A 22,101-nucleotide genomic window follows, 5' to 3' on the forward strand; every position below is an offset into this window, starting at 1 on the left:
TCACACTTTAACCTCGTAGGGTTTCTTGGCCGAGCTCTCCCCCGCACAGCACCAGCCAGGAACACACGCAGGCCTGTCCATCTTGGTCATATACAGAAGTGGCTCCAGACTACAACTCAGATCCATGATGGAGAACACACTGATAGTCACCTGACAGCGGAACTGGACGAACGTGTAGTAGGAGAAGAACGGAACAAGAGCCACGGGAGGAAGGTAGTTGACGAAGATTATACCCAAGATGACCAGCACCATTTTGAAGGCCTTCTTCTTCACGGGGTGCATCACCTCCTTCCCGGCTACGGAGCGGCGTAGGACCCATATGATGGAGAGGTTACAGTAGATCATGAGGGCGAAGGCGAAGAGGATGAGGCCGCTGAACACCTCGTTGACAGACATGACTCCCAGGATGCTCTTTGTGAGGCTGTAGGCCAGGATGAGGGCCCAGGTTACCACGGAGACACCAACGCGGATCTTGTTGTCACGGATACCGGTGAACAGCACCGGATGGACCACGGCCACGTAGCGGTCCAGACAGATACACACCTGGGAGGAGAGAGATGGAATATAACTCAGATTATAATATAACCCAGTTCAATATATAACCCAGATTATAACATAACCCAGATTATAATATAACCCAGACTACAAAAGAATGAACATCATAAAATAACCCAGATTATAACATAACCCAGATTATAATATAACCCAGACTACAAAAAAATGAACATCATAAAATAACCCAGATTATAACATAACCCAGATTCAAATATGACCCAAATTATAACAGTTTTTTACATTTACATTTGAGTAATTTAGCAGACGCTCTTATCCAGAGAGACTTGCAGGATAATTTAGGGTTAAGTGCCTTGCTCAAGGACACTGACAGATTTTTCACCTAGTCTGCTCAGGGATTCAAACCAGCGATCTTTTGGTTACTGGTCCATTGCTCTTAACTGCTAGGCTACCTGACACAGATTATTATAACATAACCACCCAGGTCTAGACAAATACACATCTGGGAGGGGAGAGATGGAGAGGGATTAGGTCTAACCCACATTATAATGTAACCCAGAATATAATATGAACATAACCCAGACTATAACATAATAAACCAGGTCTATATAACATAACCCAGATTATAACGTGACCCAAGTGTCACGTTCTGACCATAGTTCTTTTGTGTTTTCTTTGTTTTAGTGTTGGTCAGGATGTAAACTGAGTGGGCATTCTATGTTGTGTGTCTAGTTTTCCCGTTTCTATGTTTGGCCTGATATGGTTCTCAATCAGAGGCAGGTGTTAGTCATTATCTCTGATTGGGAACCATATTTAGGTAGCCTGTTTTGTGTTAGGTTTCGTGGGTGATTGTCTCTGTCTTCGTGTGTCTGCACCAGACAGAACTGTTTTTTTTTTTTTCCACATTTGTTGTTTTGTATTTTGTAGTGTTCACGTTTATCGTCTTTATTAAACATGATGAACACTAACCACGCTGCGCTTTGGTCCTCTCCTTCTTCCACATAAGAAAGCCGTTACACCAAGAAAAAATATATAATGTTCCAGACAATGTATTTTAAAGACCCTAATGTCACAAGTTCCCTCATCAAAATCTACAGTTGTAAGGTCATTTAATTCACAAACCAATCTTTTCAGATCTACACAGTCATGTTTAGATTTGAGATTTTCTACCCACCAAGAATAGTGGTGCGGTGATTTGACCCAGGAGGCAAAGCATTGGATGAACTATCCAGGTTTAAACATAGCCCATATTATAATATAACCCAGGTCTATGTAACATAACCCACAGTATAATATAACCCAGGTCTATATAACATAACCCATATTATAATATAACCCAGGTCTATATAACATAACCCACATAATATAACCCAGGTCTATATAACATAACCCTCATTATAATATAACCCAGGTCTATATAACATAACCCATATAATATAACCCAGGTCTATATAACATAACCCACATTATAATATAACCCAGGTCTATATAACATAACCCACATTATAATATAACCCAGGTCTATATAACATAACCCATATTATAATATAACCCAGGTCTATATAACATAACCCAGATTATATCATAACCCAAATTATAATATAACCCAGGTCTATATAACATAACCCAGATTATAACATAACCCACAATATAATATAACCCAGGTCTATATAACATAACTAAGATTAGAACGTAACGGAGATTATAACATATCCCAGGTCTATATAACATAACCCAGATTATAACATAACCCAGGTCTATATAACATAACCCACAGTATAATATAACCCAGGACTAGATAACATAATCCAGAGTATAACATAACCCAGATTATAACACAACCCAGGTCTATATAACATAGGCCTTATTATCTACCCACCAGGAAGAGGGGTCCTGTGTCTTTGACCCCGTAGGCAAAGCGTTGGAAGTACCAGATGCCTTGGTGGTCCAGGACCAGCCTGTTGACAATGTCTATAGGCCCCATGAGGCAGAAGTAGGTGTCCATTAAAGCCAGATTAAAGATGAAGATGTCAGACGTGGACGAGTCACTTTTCCTGCTGGAGATCTGCCACAGGACCAGTATATTGCAGGGTGTGCCTGTTACATCAATAAGGACTGTGTTAGGATGCGTCCCAAATGACACCCTATTCCCTATGTCGTGCACTACTTTTGACCAGACCCCATAGACAGTAGGGACACCACTGTGTTAGTGACAGGAATATCTTTACCAAGGTTGAGTCCAAAATGGCACCCATTCCCTATATAGTGTCCTACTTTCCCTATTCCCTGTATAGTGCACTACTTTTGATCAGAGCCCTCTATACAGAGCACTACTTCATAGGGTTCTGGTGAAAAGATACATCATGTTACTACACTTACTATCACAGCATTATGGGTACTGTAGTATATCACGCTACTTCACTTACTACCACAGCATTATGGGTAATGTAGTATATCACGCTACTCCACCTATTACCACAGCATTATGGGTACTGTAGTATATCACGCTACTTCACTTACTACCACATCATTATGGGTACTGAAGTACATCATGCTACTACACTTACTACCACAGCATTATGGGTACTGTAGTACATCATGCTACTACACTTACTACCACAGCATTATGGGTACTGTAGTACATCATGCTGCCACATAGTTTCTCAACCAAAAGGCGGAAGATTGAAAGACTTCCGGGAAGCAGACCAAGCAGATCAGGCCAGGGTTTGGGGTATGAGAAGTCAATGAGAGAAGGGAAACTTTCTTTCTTAGTTGTTCATTTTTGCTAAACCTAAAGGTACAACCTAGATTCCAGCCAATGTCTTAAGTAGTTGAACATGTTATTACTCCAACTACGTGAACGTGTCAAACTGTAACATTTTCATTTTCATCATAAACAACATTCTACTAAACCTACTCCCAGAGCATTATGGGTAATGTAATACATCGTCCTACTACAACTACAACCAGAGCATTATGTTTAATGTAGTATATCATTCTACTACACCTACTACCACAGCATTGTGGGTAATGTAGTATATCATGCTACTACACCTATGGCCAGGTTGAAGACTTTGACTCCAAAGTAGAAGATGAATCCGTAAGGGGCCACGGAGCAGACGTGGAATTGGTACCAAGGAGGCGGGGTCCAAGGTTCCGGACTAAGGGTCAACGTTGAGTTCAGGGAGAGGTCATTGGAGGTCATCCCCGTGGAGTTAGCAATCATCGCCATGGAAGGTGGGGTCAAAGTGGAGAAGAGATTTGGATCTAAACAGGGGGGAAAGGGAACAATTGACATGAGTTACAAATGTATAATTGCATATAATATATACTGTATAGCTGTATATAATTGTAGTGTATATCATTTTATCTGTATTGTGTATGACAGAGTTGAGGACCAACAGACTTTGACCTGCTGCCTGCTATCATCAAGCTATTATATTCCACTACATTAACTTTTGCATGTTGTCATAAAAAGTATTTTATATAATTTACGGATCTGTTCAGTTTATTGTATGAATGGATTTTCATACCAAAATAAATTGCCACAAAAATCACTCCATATTGTTGGCTGACGTCAAAACATCTCTTATATAATTTCATTACGCTTGCTGCACCTATTCACATTGATGCTTAAAACATCTGTTATCATAATGCATTACTCGTTCACATCGAATAGCCACTTACATTTCTTCTGAGCAATATTACCACTTATAAAAACTGACAAATTGCTATCAAATACAGTAAAAAGTCAAAGTCTCACCTACCTCAACAGAGATGATACGTCCCTCTACTGGTCCTCCTCCACTCTCCTTCAGTCTGTCCCTCAGTAGAACAAGCTATTTCACTGGTCCTCCTCCACTCTTCTTTTTCAGTCTGTCCCTCAGTAGAACAAACTATTTCAGGGGTCCTCCTCCACTCTCCTTCAGTCTGTCCCTCAGTAGAACAAACTATTTCACTGGTCCTCCTCCACTCTCCTTCAGTCTGTCCCTCAGTAGAACAAACTATTTCACTGGTCCTCCTCCACTCTCCTTCAGTCTGTCCCTCAGTAGAACAAACTATTTCACTGGTCCTCCTCCACTCTCCTTCAGTCTGTCCCTCAGTAGAACAAACTATTTCACTGGTCCTCCTCCACTCTCCTTCAGTCTGTCCCTCAATAGAACAAACTATTTCACTGGTCCTCCTCCACTCTCCTTCAGTCTGTCCCTCAGTAGAACAAACTATTTCACTGGTCCTCCTCCACTCTCCTTCAGTCTGTCCCTCAGTAGAACAAACTATTTCACTGGTCCTCCTCCACTCTCCTTCAGTCTGTCCCTCAGTAGAACAAACTATTTCACTGGTCCTCCTCCACTCTCCTTCAGTCTGTCCCTCAGTAGAACAAACTATTTCACTGGTCCTCCTCCACTCTCCTTCAGTCTGTCCCTCAGTAGAACAAACAATTTCAGTGAGTGTGTGTTTTCCGTTTCCAATCTACATGTCTAGTTAACCCTGGACTCAATGACTGTTGATTACAAACTATCGAGTCGAGCACGCCAACTGACTCCAAGTAGCAAAGCCACAGCTCTTCACTATCCTCCGTAGCAGAGCTCTCTATCTCTCTGTTGGCCCCCAGAAGCCAAGCTGTATGCCAAACCGGACCCTTACTCCATATGGCACCGTCTCACAGGGGCCAATGCTTAATAAAGACAGTCTCCTGGGAGAGAGAGAGGTAGGGAGGGAGAGAGAGACAGTAGGAGGATGACACTTATGGATACGACCAATCTGGGGAACCTCGACAACCTCAACATTATGGCCTCTCTTTGGCGCAGCCGCAACGAAAGGTCGTGATTGGTTGATGGCACTGAACAGGATGGGCGGTGCCTATGAAAGGGGTATCGTGATTATGTTTCGGGAAATGACTCAAAGGTAGGGGTGGGGTGTAGAGTTGGATTGATGTGATGAACAACATGGTGTCCATACACTAAGCCTGTGTCCGAAATGGCACCCTATTCCCTACATAGGGCCATATGGCTCTGGTCAAAACTAGTGGACTATATAGTGAGTAGGGACGCGTCTTGGCTGTCTTACAATGTAATATTCTCTCTCTGATGCAACTTAGAGGGCCAAGTAGACTAGGCCCTCCACACTGTCAACAGGTGATGCAAGTCAACAGTAGCACCAGAGACATGAGAAATACAACGCAAGATCTTGCAGACAAGGCTCAGGTTGTCTTGTAGGGTAGACACAGGTTAGCAGAAGAATGATGCCTTTAGGGCATTTAGTTCTCAACCAGTCAACACACACAAAACCACACACACAAAACCACACACACACACACACACACACACACACACACACACACACACACACACACACACACACACACACACACACACACACACACACACACACACACACACACACACACACCTCACCTCACCTCACCTCAAATTGACCTGCAGTAGCTAAAGCTTAATAATAGCCACACCATAGCAAACCTTCACAAACATTTCTAAACTTTATTAGGTTAATATCAAAATGAAGTCAACCCATTGTTTATAGAGAAAATACAAGGAGATGAGCAAATGTAAACCAGGGGGAAAACGTACTACCCTCCCTTGTGCCCAGTAAAATATATTTGTAAAAATCTATATTTTTTAAAAGGTTTGACGACACTCCCCGAGTGCATTTTGATCTGTCCCTTACAGTGGCATATTACAGGCAGCTACAGTTCACATGATGTTTACTCACCGTTCTACACTCTGGAACAGGGCCTGTCGTGTACTGTGAAGTGTGTGGTCTGAATGGGTTATTGGGTATTGATCCATTGACTTTTTACAGTCACTAGACTATGGCTACATATTGATTCTCAGTTATTCTTAATATATATATAGTATATATATATATAATATATATATAGTAGGGGCCTACGATTGTTCCGTTTGGCCGGGCGGCCAGCTCTAGGAGGTGATCTTCAGTGCTGCAGAAATGTTTTGGTCTGTGCCTCGACACAATCCTGTCTCTGAGCTCTATGGACAATTTCTTTGACCTCATGGCTTGGTTTTTGCTCTGACATGCACTGTGGTTAGAGAGTTGGGCCAGTAACCGAAAGGTTGCTGGATCGAATCCCCAAGGTAAAAATCTGGCATTCTGCCCCTGAACAAGGCAGTTAACCCACTGTTCCCCGGTAGGCTGTAATTTTAAATAAGAATTTGTTCTTAACTGACTTGCCTAGTTAAATAAAGGTTACATTTTTTTGAGAGAATGCCAAGAGAGTGCAAAGGGTGGCTACTTTGTAGAATCTCAGATATAAAATATATTTAGATTTGTTTAACACTTTTTTGGTTACTACATGATTCCATATGTGTTATTTCATAGTTTTAATGTCTTCACTATTATTATACCATGTAAAATCACTTCACTATTATTTTTACAATACAGGTGTGTCCAAAATTTGGACAGTTGAAGTCATAAGTTTACATACACCTTTGCAAAATACATTTAAACTAAGTTTTTCACAATTCCTGACATTTAATCCTTGTAGAAATTCCCTGTTTTAGGTCAGTTAGGATCACCACTTCATTTTAAGAATGTGAAATGTCAGAAAAATAGTAGAGATAATGATTTATTTCAGCTTTTATTTATTTCATCACATTCCCAGTGGGTCAGAAGTTTACATACAGTAAATTAGTATTTGGTGGCATTGCCTTTAAATTGTTTATCTTGGGTCAAACGTTTTGGGTAGCCTTCCACTAGCTTCCCACAATAAGTTGAGTGAATTTTGGCCCATTCCTCCTGACAGAGCTGGTGTAACTGAGTCAGGTTTGTAGGCCTCCTTGCTCACAAAAGCTTTTTCAGTTCTGCCCACACATTTTCTATAGGATTGAGGTCAGGGCTTTGTGATGGCCACTCCAATACCTTGAGTCTGTTGTCCTTAAGCCATTTTGGCACAACTTTGGAAGTATGCTTGGGGTCATTGTTCATTTGGAAGACCCATTTGCGACCAAGCTTTAACTTCCTGACTGATGTCTTGAGATGTTGCGTCAATATATCCAAATAATTTTCCATCCTCATGATGACATCTATATTGTGAAGTGCACCAGTCCCTCCTGAAGCAAGGCACCCACACAACATGATGTTGCCACCCCCATGCTTCACGGTTGGGATGGTGTTCTTCGGCTTGCAAGCCTCCCACTTTTTCCTCCAAACTATTTTTGTTTCATCAGACCAGAGGTAATTTCTCCAAAAAGTATGATATTTGTCCCCATGTGCAGTTGCAAACCATAGTCTGGCTTTTTATGGCAGTTTTGGAGCAGTGGTTTCCTCCTTGCTGAGCGGCCTTTCAGGTTATGTCGATATAGGACTTGTTTTACTGTGGATATAGATACTTTTGTACCCGTTTCCTCCAGCATCTTCACAGGGTCCTTTGCTGTTGTTCTGGGATTGATTTGCACCTTTTGCACCAAAGTACGTATATCTCTAGGAGACAGAACGTGTCTCCTTCCTGAGCAGTATAATGGCTGCGTGGTCCCATTGTCACACCCTGACCATAGTTTGCTTTGTATGTTTCTATGTTTTGGTTGGTCAGGGTGTGATCTGAGTGGACATTCTATGTTGGATGTCTTGTTTGTCTATTTCTATGTCTGGCCTGATATGGTTCTCAATCTGAGGCAGGTGTTAGTCATTGTCTCTGATATTTAGGTAGCCTGGGTTTCACTGTGTGTTGGTGGGTGATTGTTCCTGTCTCTGTGTTTTGCACCAGATAGGGCTGTTTTTGGTTTTCCACGTGTATTGTTTTTGTTAGTTTATTCATGTCTAGTGTCTTTATTAAAAAACATGAATAACCACCACGCTGCGTTTTGGTCCGGCCCTCCTTCACCACAAGAAAACCATTACACCCATGGTGTTTATGCGTGCGGACTATTGTTTGTACAAATGAACGTAGTTCCTTCAGACGTTTGGAAATTGCTCCCAAGGATGAACCAGACTTGTGGAGGTCTACAATTTTTTTTATGAGGTCTTGGCTGATTTCTTTTGATTTTCCCATGATGTCAAGCAAAGAGGCACTGAGTTTAAAGATAGGCCTTGAAACACATCCACAGGTACACCTCCAATTGACACAAAACATTTCAATTAGCCTATCAGAAGCTTCTAAAGCCATGACATCATTTTCTGGAATTTTCCAAACTGTTTAAAGGCACAGTCAACTCGGTGTATGTAAACTTCTGACCCACTGGATTAGAATTGTAAGTGAAATAATCTGTAAACAATGGTTGGAAAAATTACTTCTGTTATGCACAAGGTAAATGTTCTAACCGACTTGCCAAAACTATAGTTCGTTGACAAGAAATTTGTGGAGTGGTTGAAAAACGAGTTTTAATGACTCCAACCTAAGTGTATGTAAACTTCCGACTTCAACTGTATATATTATGACCTGTTTTATCCAGGTTTGGAAGTTACATCATACTAAACATGAGGAGCACAAGCATGAGCTACACCCGCCATAACATCTGCTAAATATGTGTATGTAACCAAAACAATTTGATTTGTTTTGAGGGTCTTCTGAAATCCGCCAGTTCTTGGAACTAACTGATTCCTCGCTGATTGGAATAGATAGAATCTAATGTTATGGAACATCAGAACACCATTACAATGCCAGGGGTGGCATTGTGTATGACCAGATGTAGGTCTATAGGTATGTGTACAGAAAGAGCATGGCAGCTCCTGGGTGTGCAGGCTTTTGCTCCAGCCCTGCTCAAACTCTATTTCATCAAAACCTATTCCCATCTCTACTCCCAGAGACAGCATTATAAGGAGTCCTCATCACCATCACCAAGGACAACCTGACCCATCTCTACTCCCAGAGACAGCATTATAAGGAGTACTCATCACCATCACCAAGGACAACCTGACCCATCTCTACTCCCAGAGACAGCATTATAAGGAGTCCTCATCACCATCATCATCATCATCACCACCATCGCCAAGGACAACCTGACCCATCTCTACTCCCAGAGACAACATTATAAGGAGTCCTCATCATCACCAAGGGCAACCTGACCCATCTCTACTCCCAGAGACAGCATTATAAGGAGTCCTCATCATCACCAAGGACAACCTGACCCATCTCTACTCCCAGAGGCAGCATTATAAGGAGTCCTCATCATCACCATGGACATCCTGACCCTCAATTCCAGCCATTCCTCCTACAACACCACAGAAGAAGTTGCCTTCGACCATTACACCCTCTACATCCTCCTCTCGGTCGCCATGGTTCCCGTCCTGGGTCTCCCAGGCCACGCTCTGTTTCTATGCTCCCTCCTGGGTAAACACACACACACTAGGAGACACACACACGCTCTGTCTCTCTCTCTTTACATCCTACCGGAACTTTCACCAAAGATGAATACATTCCATGGCATGTGAAATGACCTGATCACCTGACCTCAGCGGGCCTCTGTTGCTATGTTGTCTATGTGTGGACAGCTACCTCTCCGTGTTTCACCCACTGTTCTTTCTGAAAATCAAGAAGCCCAAGTTTCATCTGTCTGTGTTTTTTGCCGTGTTCCCTAGCCGCTTCATACTGCCTCTCGCTGAAGTTCGCGAATGCCTAAAGCAAGTGGGTGGTCATCATGAGCCTCCTCATTGCCATGGCGATCACCTCAAACTGCAACATACTGGTCCTTAAGTCCCTGAGCCAATCAGGTCCAGGCAGACAGGAGCTCCACCCAATCAAAAAAGCAGGCCTTTAAAAAGTGCTGACTGTTTTTGTGTTGATTAGCATTCACTACATTCAACCCCTGGTTGACTTTGTGTTAAGGTTCTATATCAAAACGTTGCAGGCCTACTCACCACTGACCTGCGTGGTCTACACGGTGCTCTCTATGAGCAGTTTCATTCAGCCTCTGTGTTATCTCATCCGGGCCAGGAAACTGCCCAAGCTGCCATGTCAGCGTTTCCCCGCTGCTCAGAGTTACACGCCATCTTCCCTTCCTAAGACTGTGATAGAAGTGTAGAGAAATCCTGTCTCTTTACAATCCTGGGTTGTTATCGGGAGGTAGACCTGTGTCGTGTTTATTAAGCATCAAATGGAAGAAAGAGGACAAACAAAAAACGACTATCATGAACTTGTCCAATAAGAAACGCTTTCTTAAGTTTTCAGTTGCAAAAAGTTTTGATATGTGTTCATTAATGACAGAGACCCTAATAATATTGCCTTCAAGATTATGTTTGTTGTCAAAGGATGACATGTCTTTTAAGCCCTTTCACCTGTTTGGGGCACTGAAAGAAAGGAAGCCATGACAGTATCGAAATGAAGCCATGACAGTATTGAAATGAAGCCATGACAGAGTATTGAAATGAAGCCATGACAGAGTATCGAAATGAAGCCATGACAGTATTGAAATGAAGCCATGCTCCTGGTTGAAGTTTCCCCTAGGTAAAGACCTAGGATCAACTTCCCCTCCCTCAATCCTATCCTTAACCATCTTTCTGTTTCTCTAGTAACCATGGAAAGAGTATTGAAATGAAGCCCCTGTCTTTCTGTTTCTCTAGTAACCATGGAAATAGTATTGAAATGAAGCCTCAGTCTTTGTTTCTCTAGTAACCATGGAAAGAGTATTGAAATGAAGCCCCAGTCTTTCTGTTTCTCTAGTAACCATGGAAAGAGTATTGAAATGAAGCCCCCGTCTTTCTGTTTCTCTAGTAACCATGGAAATAGTATTGAAATGAAGCCTCAGTCTTTGTTTCTCTAGTAACCATGGAAAGAGTATTGAAATGAAGCCCCAGTCTTTCTGTTTCTCTAGTAACCATGGAAAGAGTATTGAAATGAAGCCCCAGTCTTTCTGTTTCTCTAGTAACCATGGAAATAGTATTGAAATGAAGCCCCCGTCTTTCTGTTTCTCTAGTAACCATGGAAATAGTATTGAAATGAAGCCTCAGTCTTTCTGTTTCTCTAGTAACCATGGAAAGAGTATTGAAATGAAGCCCCGGTCTTTCTGTTTCTCTAGTAACCATGGAAATAGTATTGAAATGAAGCCTCAGTCTTTCTGTTTCTCTAGTAACCATGAAGAGTATTGAAATGAAGCCTCAGTCTTTCTGTTTCTCTAGTAACCATGAAGAGTATTGAGATGTGGCCTCAGTCTTTGTATAATGATCGCCTCGGGTAATGCCCTGTTTATAACCCACTAATTAACCACTTAACTGCTCATTAATTCAACCTCTTAATTGAAACACTGAGGGACCAATTAGAAGCCTTGTTAGGCAGAGATCTTAAGACCTCGTTAGGGGAATATGCAGATGTGTTGCGAGTGCTGAACTCTGTAAATAGATCCCGCAAAACATAATTGAACGCTGAGTGATGATGATTCAATATGACTGAAGCATATGTAATATAATGATTAAATGGATAGTTCACTAAATTACATTGCTTACCGGGTATGAAAAAAAAACTGTCTGTACAAGGTATGTCTATCTGGCCCCTGTGCAAGGTATGTCTATCTGGCCCCTGTGCAAGTTATGTCTATCTGGCCCCTGTACAAGCTATGTCTATCTGGCCCCTGTACAAGGTATGTCTATCTGGCTCCTGTACAAGGTATGTCTATCTGGCCCCTGTACAAGGTATGTCTATCTGGCTCCTGTACAAGGTATGTCTATCTGGCCCCTGTACAAGGTATGTCTATCTGGCCCTTGTGCAAAGTATGTCTATCTGGCTCCTGTACAAGGTATGTCTATCTGGCCCCTGTACAAGGTATGTCTATCTGGCCCCTGTGCAAAGTATGTCTATCTGGCTCCTGTACAAGGTATGTCTATCTGGCCCCTGTACAAGGTATGTCTATCTGGCCCCTGTACAAGGTATGTCTATCTGGCCCCTGTACAAGGTATGTCTATCTGGCCCCTGTACAAGGTAAGTCTATCTGGCCCCTGTACAAGGTAAGTCTATCTGGCCCCTGTACAAGGTATGTCTATCTGGCCCCTGTACAAGGTAAGTCTATCTGGCCCCTGTACAAGGTATGTCTATCTGGCCCCTGTACAAGGTAAGTCTATCTGGCCCCTGTACAAGGTATGTCTATCTGGCCCCTGTACAAGGTATGTCTATCTGGCCCCTGTACAAGGTATGTCTATCTGGCCCCTGTACAAGGTATGTCTATCTGGCCCCTGTACAAGGTATGTCTATCTGGCCCCTGTACAAGGTAAGTCTATCTGGCCCCTGTACAAGGTAAGTCTATCTGGCCCCTGTACAAGGTATGTCTATCTGGCCCCTGTACAAGGTAAGTCTATCTGGCCCCTGTACAAGGTATGTCTATCTGGCCCCTGTACAAGGTATGTCTATCTGGCCCCTGTACAAGGTATGTCTATCTGGCCCCTGTACAAGGTAAGTCTATCTGGCCCCTGTACAAGGTAAGTCTATCTGGCCCCTGTACAAGGTATGTCTATCTGGCCCCTGTACAAGGTAAGTCTATCTGGCCCCTGTACAAGGTATGTCTATCTGGCCCCTGTACAAGGTAAGTCTATCTGGCCCCTGTACAAGGTATGTCTATCTGGCCCCTGTACAAGGTATGTCTATCTGGCCCCTGTACAAGGTATGTCTATCTGGCCCCTGTACAAGGTAAGTCTATCTGGCCCCTGTACAAGGTAAGTCTATCTGGCCCCTGTACAAGGTATGTCTATCTGGCCCCTGTACAAGGTAAGTCTATCTGGCCCCTGTACAAGGTATGTCTATCTGGCCCCTGTACAAGGTATGTCTATCTGGCCCCTGTACAAGGTAAGTCTATCTGGCCCCTGTACAAGGTAAGTCTATCTGGCCCCTGTACAAGGTATGTCTATCTGGCCCCTGTACAAGGTAAGTCTATCTGGCCCCTGTACAAGGTATGTCTATCTGGCCCCTGTACAAGGTAAGTCTATCTGGCCCCTGTACAAGGTATGTCTATCTGGCCCCTGTACAAGGTATGTCTATCTGGCCCCTGTACAAGGTAAGTCTATCTGGCCCCTGTACAAGGTAAGTCTATCTGGCCCCTGTACAAGGTAAGTCTATCTGGCCCCTGTACAAGGTATGTCTATCTGGCCCCTGTACAAGGTAAGTCTATCTGGCCCCTGTACAAGGTATGTCTATCTGGCCCCTGTACAAGGTAAGTCTATCTGGCCCCTGCTTCAAATGTAAACCTTTGAAGGAATCCAATACTTCATTTTGTAATTTGAGTGAACTAGCCCTATATGAAGGTGCTTGGTTTCATGGTCGTTTGTACTAATTTAATACAATTAGAGGGGTAACGAGTAATGACATATGTATTGTAACATTTGACAATGAAAGACGGCGGTTCATTTCCTTCCGTTTTCTCTTTCTCAGCCTGTTGTGCTCTTAGAAATATCATCTGAAATTACACTTTACAAAACATAATAGAAATCACATGTTTATTTTGATCAAACAAATCATGTATTTTTTCATGCTACTGTTAAGTACTTCTCAAAGGATATGTTTAAAACCCTTACAGTACCATGTTTATCAAATAAAGCTCTTGATTGTGGTCCTATTTCAAGTTGATAATAAAATAATTGACAGAAACAGTCACATCTACAGAATTTGGTATACCAAATCAGTATGTACATGAATCAACGGGCTTCGTATTGAAACATTACCAAGTCAACCAATAATGCAATTGGAATGTACGTAGTCAAGTGCAATACATCAATACTATAATCACCCAGTTTCAGATCTTTCATAATATGCAATTACATACATAATACATTACATTATCATTACTGTGTGATTTTGGTCTGTAACTCCTTCAAACACTCCAGGCTGGCCTCAGGGCCATCCTCCGAGGTCACAAACCCAGGATAGGTGGCACTAAACTGGGCCTGAGGAGATGGAGAGCCAGTGGTGGTGGTGGAGCCCCCATCAACCTGGTGAGAGGAGGGCGGAGAGAGCAGAGGTATCAATTTAGCATGAGCATAGTCAATCTCAAACCCCTCGAATATCAACCCCACCCCCCACGCTCCGAGACCGTCTTCCAAAACCTTGGCCACCTTCTGGGTTGCCAGTACCAAACTCGTATAATCTGCCTCTTCGAGTCTAAATATATCCGAGGTCAGAGGTCGACGGGGGACCAGTACGGTGAGGCCGGGGGCGTTGGGGAAGGGGGTGAGGAATGCCACGTGTCCCTCATCCTCCCACACCCTCCACTGCTGCTCCTCTCCACGGACGATCCGGGAGAAGAGGCCGGGGTGTGATGGGTCTTCCCCCAGGAAGGTGAGGTTTGGTAGGGCATTGGGGGAAGGGAGCTGGGCCCGAATCTCGGCCTGGATCTCCTGGAGGGACGTGTCAGTCCAGCGAGGGCCGCTTTTAGAGGTGACGTAGCCGGGGTCGTGGTGGGTGTAGTGCTCATCTCCCGCCAGGTGGGGGCGCCACTCGCTGTCAAGGCCGTGTAGCGGCAGCACCCGGATCTGTGAGTCAATAACAACAGGGACTATTACTAGGCTACCTGTTCATACTAAAAAGGAGGACAGAATTATGGTGCTATCTAAACACAAATATAATTTATGTTGATGAACAAAAACATTACATTGTCAGTTTTTATTCAAAACTAGATGACACAGAATAGAAGAGTAAAATAGAAAATAGCAGAATAGAATAAGAGTAATGTAGAAGAGAGCAGGATTTAAAAGAGTAGAATAAAATAGAAAAGAGTAAAGTAGAATAGAGTTGAATAATAGTAAAGTAGAAAAGAAGAGTGTAGAGTACAAACACAACAGACCTGGGGTGGACTGTTACTGTCTGGGTGGGGCCTGCAGACCAGGGCACATCTCTTCACCCCCAGCCTCTCACACAGCAGGGCCCCCACCTCCCTGGCCCCCAGCAGCAACCTTAGGTAGGCTCCCTCACCCAGCCTGAAGAGACTGCCCTGAGCTGGGCTTGGTTCCTCATCTGGGCCCCTGGGGGTCTTCGGCTCCAGGATGGTAGTGCCTGTGAATGATATTCCATATATGAAGATAAAGATGGTCCCTATTCCCTACGCAGTGCACTATAGAGGATGATAGTATACTATAGAAGGATTGCACAGTTCACTGTACATGTTCAGTGGTTGCGTAGCAACTGACTATTATAAAATGTAAAAGCAATGGATTGACGTGAGGTGTGTTACTTGGCTGGGATCCTGACGATGAATTACATTGAATTCTACGTTGGGCAGAAATGAGCGTTTGAATCAGGACAGTTTCCTCTCACAACTTCGACAAGACAGAATGTTGAATAAAATTACAATTATATTTGAATGTACTTTACTTGTTGTCTGTGTGGTTGGTCCTTTTGGTCGGAATGTGAGACAATATGCCCACAGGAAAGTATAATTCCATCAACCTTTCAAAGCGCAGGTAGTGCATTCAGATTCCTATCACCTGAAGCAGGCGCACGAGATAAAAATACATGCACGAGACACATGCATACTGGCCGAGCTCTTACACATGTTTACATGCATGCTTCAGGTGATAGGAATCTGAATGCACTACATGAATGCGCTCTGAAAGGATGATGGAATTATACTTTCCTGTGGGCATATTGTCTCACATTGATTGAAAACACATATGCTATAAACAGTAGGCTATCTTTGTCTACGTGGCTTGTTTGTATCAACTGCAAAGACATTGGCAACTTCCTCTCAGTAGTCAACTTTTGTTCTGAAGTTATCAGTGGTCGCAGAGATAGAATCACATGGTTGATCCATGTTTAGTTTAGATTTTCTGTATGTTAAGTGACACAGGAGGGCAAACAGAGCATCTAATGACGCTGTTCTACGAGTGGTCTGAGGCAGGCTTTAGATTACGAGCGTTTTCAAGTGCAGCGTTAATAGCAATGGTTTAGGGAAACAGCTTGGATATTTAGCGATGCTTCTACGAAAGTTCTAACGATTAACTTAGCCTTAAGATGCTTTTGGGAAACCGGGCCCTGGACCAGTTAGCTATTGTGGTAAATAAGATGCATCTACCTGGGGTCCAGGGCTGGGGGTGGAGGTAGGCCACCAGCTCCTCTGTCTCCCAGATCACATGACGAGGTCGGGGAAGAGATGATGACATCCTGATGGAGGAAGGGAAAAGACAGAGGGGGAAGAAGAGAGGGAGGTCAGGAGAAGGAGGAGAAAGAGGGAAATAGAGAGACAGAAAGATGGGAAGTCTGTAATACATGGACGGTAAGAAGAGATACACACATACCTACTTGTAAACAAAATGAAGGAAGGTTCCTTTAAAATTATTCATAAATATTATCCTGCCAACCACTATATGAAGAAGTTTAAGGAAAACATCAACTCAAATTGCTCCTTTTGTAATGACCACCCAGAAACAGTGTTGCATCTTTTTTGGCATTGTATGCATGTAAGAAAACTGTGGCAAGACATCAGTAGGTTTATAATTGAACACATTTATGAAGATTTTACACTATTGTGGAGAGATGTACTGTTTGGATTCTTTACATACAATAGAAATAAGCTGAAACATTTATGTAATTCATTTCATTATTATTTTGGCCAAATTTCATATACACAAATGTAAATTTACAAACAGAAAACCACATTTTCGTACCCTACAAAAATAAATGTAACTGTATTTTAAGACGGTTAATGCTCTACTAACAAAAAAGCTGTTAGAATTGTAAGTATATGCATGTCCCTTAAGGTCCTTCTGTAATTGTAATGTGATATTGTACCCCTAGTCCCGCCCCCAGCCCCGCCCCTAGCTCGATTGTCCATTGTTTGTAATCTATGTATGCTTGTGTTCCCTCATGTGCTTTATGTATTGATTTGTTGTTAATAAAAATTAAAAAAAATACATTTAAAAAGAGTGTAATCATGACATTCTGCACTTTAGGGTGGACCTGTCTCAATCAATTAGATATTTTAAATAGACAAGATGGCGCCATACACATTGTTGAATTACTTAATGGAGCAAAACATGTTTTTATTTTGATAACTGAGCATTTTCTACATTCAAACCCACCACCTGAAACTGGACATTCAAGTAAAGGTTGGTCGAAAAATATCTGTGCTACAAACAGTACCTAGCCTGTAACTCCCAGTAATGGATCTCAAAAATGTTTGTCAACCTACTTACGGTACCTTCGTAGAAAACGTGCAAGCAGCATGCAGCAAGAACGTGGGTTCAAAACGGTGTTCAGTCAAAAGAGTTCAGAATGATGGAGGTGAGCGCTGGGTAACAGCGTCGTTTCTACCGTAACAACGGTAGACGGTTCTACCGTAACAACAACCTTGGTTCGGTCAACTTTCTGTTTCTCGTAAAAGCCGTGTTCGGGAGCATCAAAACCGTGAAGCAAATGCTGACTGACTGATCTACAAATAATAATATCGTTATTTATGATGCAAGGTGATTTCCAGATCAGTCAATCGGCTGCAATGTCGGAACAAGCCCAGTGTTTGCTGGTCACATGACGATTATGTTTTCATAAACATGGGGAAGTGTAGTTTTCAGTAAGGACGCCAGGTGGCACTCTAGCATTAGAGGTAAAAGGCGGGAAGGTAGTGTACATTTAGGAAATAAAGACTTGGAGGCCTACTTTGATCACGTGTGCATTTCTATATGTTTGCTAACTTAACTTAAAAAGCACAACACAAATCAGACAATGGACGGAGAGAAAAACTTTTAAAGTTTACAAAAGAGGAGTACCCAAGGAAGACACACATATTTGGCAATGCAATTGTTTGTCTTTGATGCTGTGTTTATATTCATCATATTATCCAAAATGTTCACATTATCCGTGACAAGTTTACTTTGTTTATCTTTATTGCTGATTGAGTCGAGGTTTGAAAATATTATTACAGTACCTCAAGTCCTTCCTCCCCAATTCTCTAGAAGTGTAGAATGGCACCATACCACTGGTTCTTTCACAGTGACTCATAGGTTCCTTATTACACACCTCTCGCTTACACACACACACACACACACATACACACACACACACACACACACACACACACACACACACACACACACACACACACACAGTTTAGAGACTCTAGTCTAGGGTTACTTTTTATTCATAAACGCATATAATTCACATCGCTTTTATTCATATGGTAGTGTCTATAACGTTACCTCATGTTTATAATGTTACCTCATTAGCATAGCAGGCATTTGGTAATGATTATAATGTTACCTCACAAGAATAACAGGTATCTATGGTAGAGCGTATCATTTTACTCCATTAACATAGTAGGTATGGTAGTGCCTATAATGTTACCTCATCAGCATATCAGGTATGGTAGTGCCTATAATGTTACCTCATCAGCATAGCCGGTATGGTAGTGTCTATAATGCTACCTCATCAGCATAGCAGGTATGGTAGTGCCTATAATGTTACCTCATCAGCATAGCCGGTATGGTAGTGTCTATAATGTTACCTCATCAGCATAGCAGGTATGGTAGTGTCTATAATGTTACCTCATCAGCATAGCAGGTATGGTAGTGTCTATAATGTTACCTCATCAGCATAGCAGGTATGGTAGTGTCTATAATGTTACCTCATCAGCATAGTGTCACGTCTCTCCTCCTCCTTTACTATTAGCAAGAATGCAGAATGTCATTCACCTATTCACTTCAGCCTATGAGCATGGCACACGAAGGCAATCCCACCCCGCTTGCTGATTAACCTATGGGCTCACTCGTGCAGTAATCACTTTCCTTTCTTTCAACCAATGAGCACGAATCCAGGGGGGTATTTATGTCAACTCAAACTTTGTCTCCCACTCGCTGTTTTGCAGCAACAGCCTTTCAACGACCTTCCACCTCCCCACCACCAACGGGAGGCCTGTCATCGCGTCCCCGTTCTTCCAGCATAGGGCAACTTGTCACCAGCATCTGGCTCCGAGGAGCATTCCACGGAGATGAGGCTACCCCAAACTATTCAATAAAATTACATATTGTATTCTGTCTTTGTTGTCATTCAGTTGAACCTGTATTTGATTTAACTAATTAGTTAAGCTCTACCCCCTTCTTCCTCTCTCACATGTCTGTATACTGACTGACATGTCCCTAGATGACTCACTCTGATCCCGAGCCTTCAGGCTAATTACCTGATCTCTCGCTCTCTCTCTCTCTCTCTCTCTCTCTCTCACTCTCGCTCTCTCACACACACACACAGTGTAATTATCTGGTCACAGTGACATTATCTGAGCTCATTACCAGGCTGATGGCTGGGGATTAGGGAACTATATATACTCTCAGGGAAGTAGGGCCATTGCTAACGCTGTCACTACCACGTCTCTGTTACCCCTCAGTCAACCCAGTCTACTCAACCATCTTTATGACGCAGACCAGTGCGCTTGTCCTGTGACTGACTGCGTTGAAGAGTCGCTGGGCTAAATCCTGCTTCAGATTAAAGTTAGCCTAAAATAGACCTACTTGAAAATAGACCTACCAGTCATCTGGTTTTAGACTCCTACATACAGTAGCGAGTGAGAGAGAGGGAGAGAGAGCCAGAAGAGAGGGGGTTGGAAAGAGAAAGAAGGGAAGAGGAGAGAGAGGTAGAAAGAGACGATCCCCACTGGGCACACCTGGTTGAATCAAAGTTGCTTCCCCATAATGTTTGTTAGGTATAGTATTTTGTGCTTTGAAAGGCAAGTGCCTAAAATAACATTTTGACAAGTCTGTGAGAAGTAGCAATGGACTGCTAGAGGTCACGTCCCAATTAGCACTATTCCCTATACAGTGCGCTACTTTTGACCAGAACCCTATAGGTGCCATTGGGATGCAGTCTCAGTTTCATGGTACTGTAGTCCCTCTTTGAATCTACTCAGTGGGGGACAGATACATCTATACTATTCCTTACTCAGACCTTCTTTGCCTTTGTTAACCAATGAGGCCTCTACCTGGGTTCTAGCCAAGAGTTATAATTAACACTACATACCACCAGTCACTGCTATGTGGCTGCGGCCTGATCAAACCTTAGTTTAGGGCCAGTGAATCATGAAACACACACACGCCAGTGAGAGTCCCTGTTATTGTGAATGGCTCAAAACACCAAAAGCATACTGACAAGCCAACCCAAGCCATTAATGAATGAAGCCCATTGTGGTTGGTAGGTTGCATCCCAAAATGGCACCCTATTCCCTATGTAGTACACTCCTTTTGACCAGGTCCCATGGGGAATAGGGTGCCATTTGGTACGCAGACCAAATAACAGTAGATTCATGAGGAATGAACACTACAAGTCAAGGCTCATCTTCAGCACTCACACCCATGATCTCCTAATGAGCTATTCAGACCTGGGTTCAAATACTATTTGAAAACGTTCAAATAGAGTATTTGCTTGAGTCTGCCTGGAGTGCCAGGTCACAGGTGGGCCGGTTTTGCACTTTTGGGACTTCTCTATTGGTTCCATTTTAACAGGCAACCTCAATCAAGCACAGATCAAGTATTTGAAATGATTTCAAATGGTATTTGAACCCAGGTCTGGAGCCATTTCAAGTCCCATTTCAAACAGGCATTCATTCCCTGCATGGCATTTGCCTTGGCTTGACATGTCTCTCACTTGTTCTCTCTCCCTCCATCTAGCGGTTAAGAGCATTGGGCCAGTTACTGAAAGGTCGCTGGTTCAAAATCCAGAGCCAGCAAGGTAGATAAATCTGCCGTTCTGCCCTTGAGCAAGGCAGTTAACTCCCAACAACAACTGCTCCCCAGGCGCGATGACATGGACGTCGATTAAGGCCCCCTCCCCCCCGCACCTCTCTGATTCAGACGGGTTGGGTTAAATGCAGAAGACACATTTCAGTTGAACAACTGACTAGCTATTCTCTCCCTCTCTCTTCTACTCTCGCTCTCTAACTCTAGCTTTCTTTCTACCTCTCTCCCCTTATCATTTCCACTCTCTCCTTCTCTCTCCCCCCCCCCCCCCCCCCCCTTTCTCTCTCTCTATCAGGGTGGTTCTTATCAGGGCCTGTGCAGGAGTGGAAGGCCTCACTACTGTGGACTGTGTGTGTGTGTGTCTGTGTGTGTCTGTTCTCCCGGCTTACATGGTTGTAAATAAAGGTAAAATAAATAAACCTGTGACGTTTTACTGCCCAAGCTAAATGTACACATCTGTCTGCCATGTTTCTTTCAACACACTGAACTCTTTCACACAAACGTTTGTACACCTGGACAGACACTCTCGCATACACGTGCACTAGTCTTACATATAGACACACACATATTTTCATTGCACATACTCACACACTAACCCACAACCTTTTTCTCTCTCTCTCTCACTGACACATGCTGTCAACCCACAACTTTTTGCCACACACACACACACACACACACACACACACACACACAGAGAGAGAGAGAGAAAGAGACAAATGTTTCCCCTCAGTCTGTCTGGTTTCAGATAAAACAAATGGGGGAGATAGACAAGAGATTCTTTCCTGTGAGACGTCTCTTTCTCACTCACACACCTTTCTCTGTCTCACTTCTGCATTTTGGGTTTTGTTCCTTCAGCCAATGGCACGAAAATGTGTCGAATGTTGGCCGGTTCAAACCTGTTTTCTAAGACTTTCTGAAATAGCTCAACTCGCACCAAGGCTTATTTTCAGAAGATTAGTCATTAACTTGTTTAATTAGGGATAT

General features: G+C 43.0%; 2 protein-coding genes across 7 annotated transcripts; both read right to left on the reverse strand.

Moving 5' to 3' along the window:
- Positions 1-9,495, reverse strand: LOC110509201 (G-protein coupled receptor 4-like). Its single transcript, XM_036942580.1, has 4 exons — positions 9,450-9,495; positions 3,568-3,780; positions 2,393-2,610; positions 1-543 (listed from the first exon to the last, which is right to left on the reverse strand). Exons 1-4 carry the CDS (start codon positions 9,493-9,495, stop codon positions 1-3), a joined length of 1,020 nt encoding a protein of 339 aa, XP_036798475.1.
- Positions 9,496-13,885: 4,390 nt separating this feature from the next.
- On the reverse strand, positions 13,886-18,417 carry LOC110508389. 6 transcript variants are annotated; one of them, XM_021588891.2, is made up of 4 exons: positions 18,321-18,417; positions 16,473-16,561; positions 15,246-15,454; positions 13,886-14,934 (listed from the first exon to the last, which is right to left on the reverse strand). In XM_021588891.2, the coding sequence occupies exons 1-4, from the start codon at positions 18,392-18,394 to the stop codon at positions 14,248-14,250; spliced, it is 1,059 nt and encodes a 352-aa protein (XP_021444566.2). In that variant the 5' UTR covers positions 18,395-18,417; the 3' UTR covers positions 13,886-14,247. The 6 variants fall into 6 exon arrangements, with proteins under 6 accessions (XP_021444566.2, XP_021444567.2, XP_036796065.1 ...); XM_021588892.2 differs by lacking the exon at positions 18,321-18,417 and adding an exon at positions 17,589-17,914; XM_036940170.1 differs by lacking the exon at positions 18,321-18,417 and adding an exon at positions 17,598-17,713 and having other exon boundaries at positions 16,473-16,657.
- Positions 18,418-22,101: the final 3,684 nt, after the last annotated feature.

This window comes from Oncorhynchus mykiss, chromosome 13, assembly GCF_013265735.2.
Source record: "Oncorhynchus mykiss isolate Arlee chromosome 13, USDA_OmykA_1.1, whole genome shotgun sequence".
NCBI classification, from domain to species: Eukaryota; Metazoa; Chordata; class Actinopteri; order Salmoniformes; family Salmonidae; genus Oncorhynchus; species Oncorhynchus mykiss.

Bases quoted from the DNA above. Each gene is read 5' to 3' on its own strand.
- LOC110509201 (XM_036942580.1), bottom strand. From the start codon at position 9,495: ATGGGTCAGGTTGTCCTTGGCGATGGTGGTGATGATGATGATGATG. The intron at 2,611-3,567 runs GTGTAGTAGCAT...TTGATGTAACAG, and splicing joins AGTCTTCAACCTGGCCATAG to GCACACCCTGCAATATACTG. The intron at 544-2,392 runs GTGGGTAGATAA...CTCTCCTCCCAG, and splicing joins ACACAGGACCCCTCTTCCTG to GTGTGTATCTGTCTGGACCG.
- LOC110508389 (XM_036940169.1), bottom strand. From the start codon at position 17,623: ATGCTGCTTGCACGTTTTCTACGAAGGTACCGTAA. The intron at 16,658-17,588 runs GTAGGTTGACAA...CATGTATTACAG, and splicing joins TTTCTACGAAGGTACCGTAA to ACTTCCCATCTTTCTGTCTC. The intron at 15,455-16,472 runs GTAGATGCATCT...TATCATTCACAG, and splicing joins CCCCCAGCCCTGGACCCCAG to GCACTACCATCCTGGAGCCG.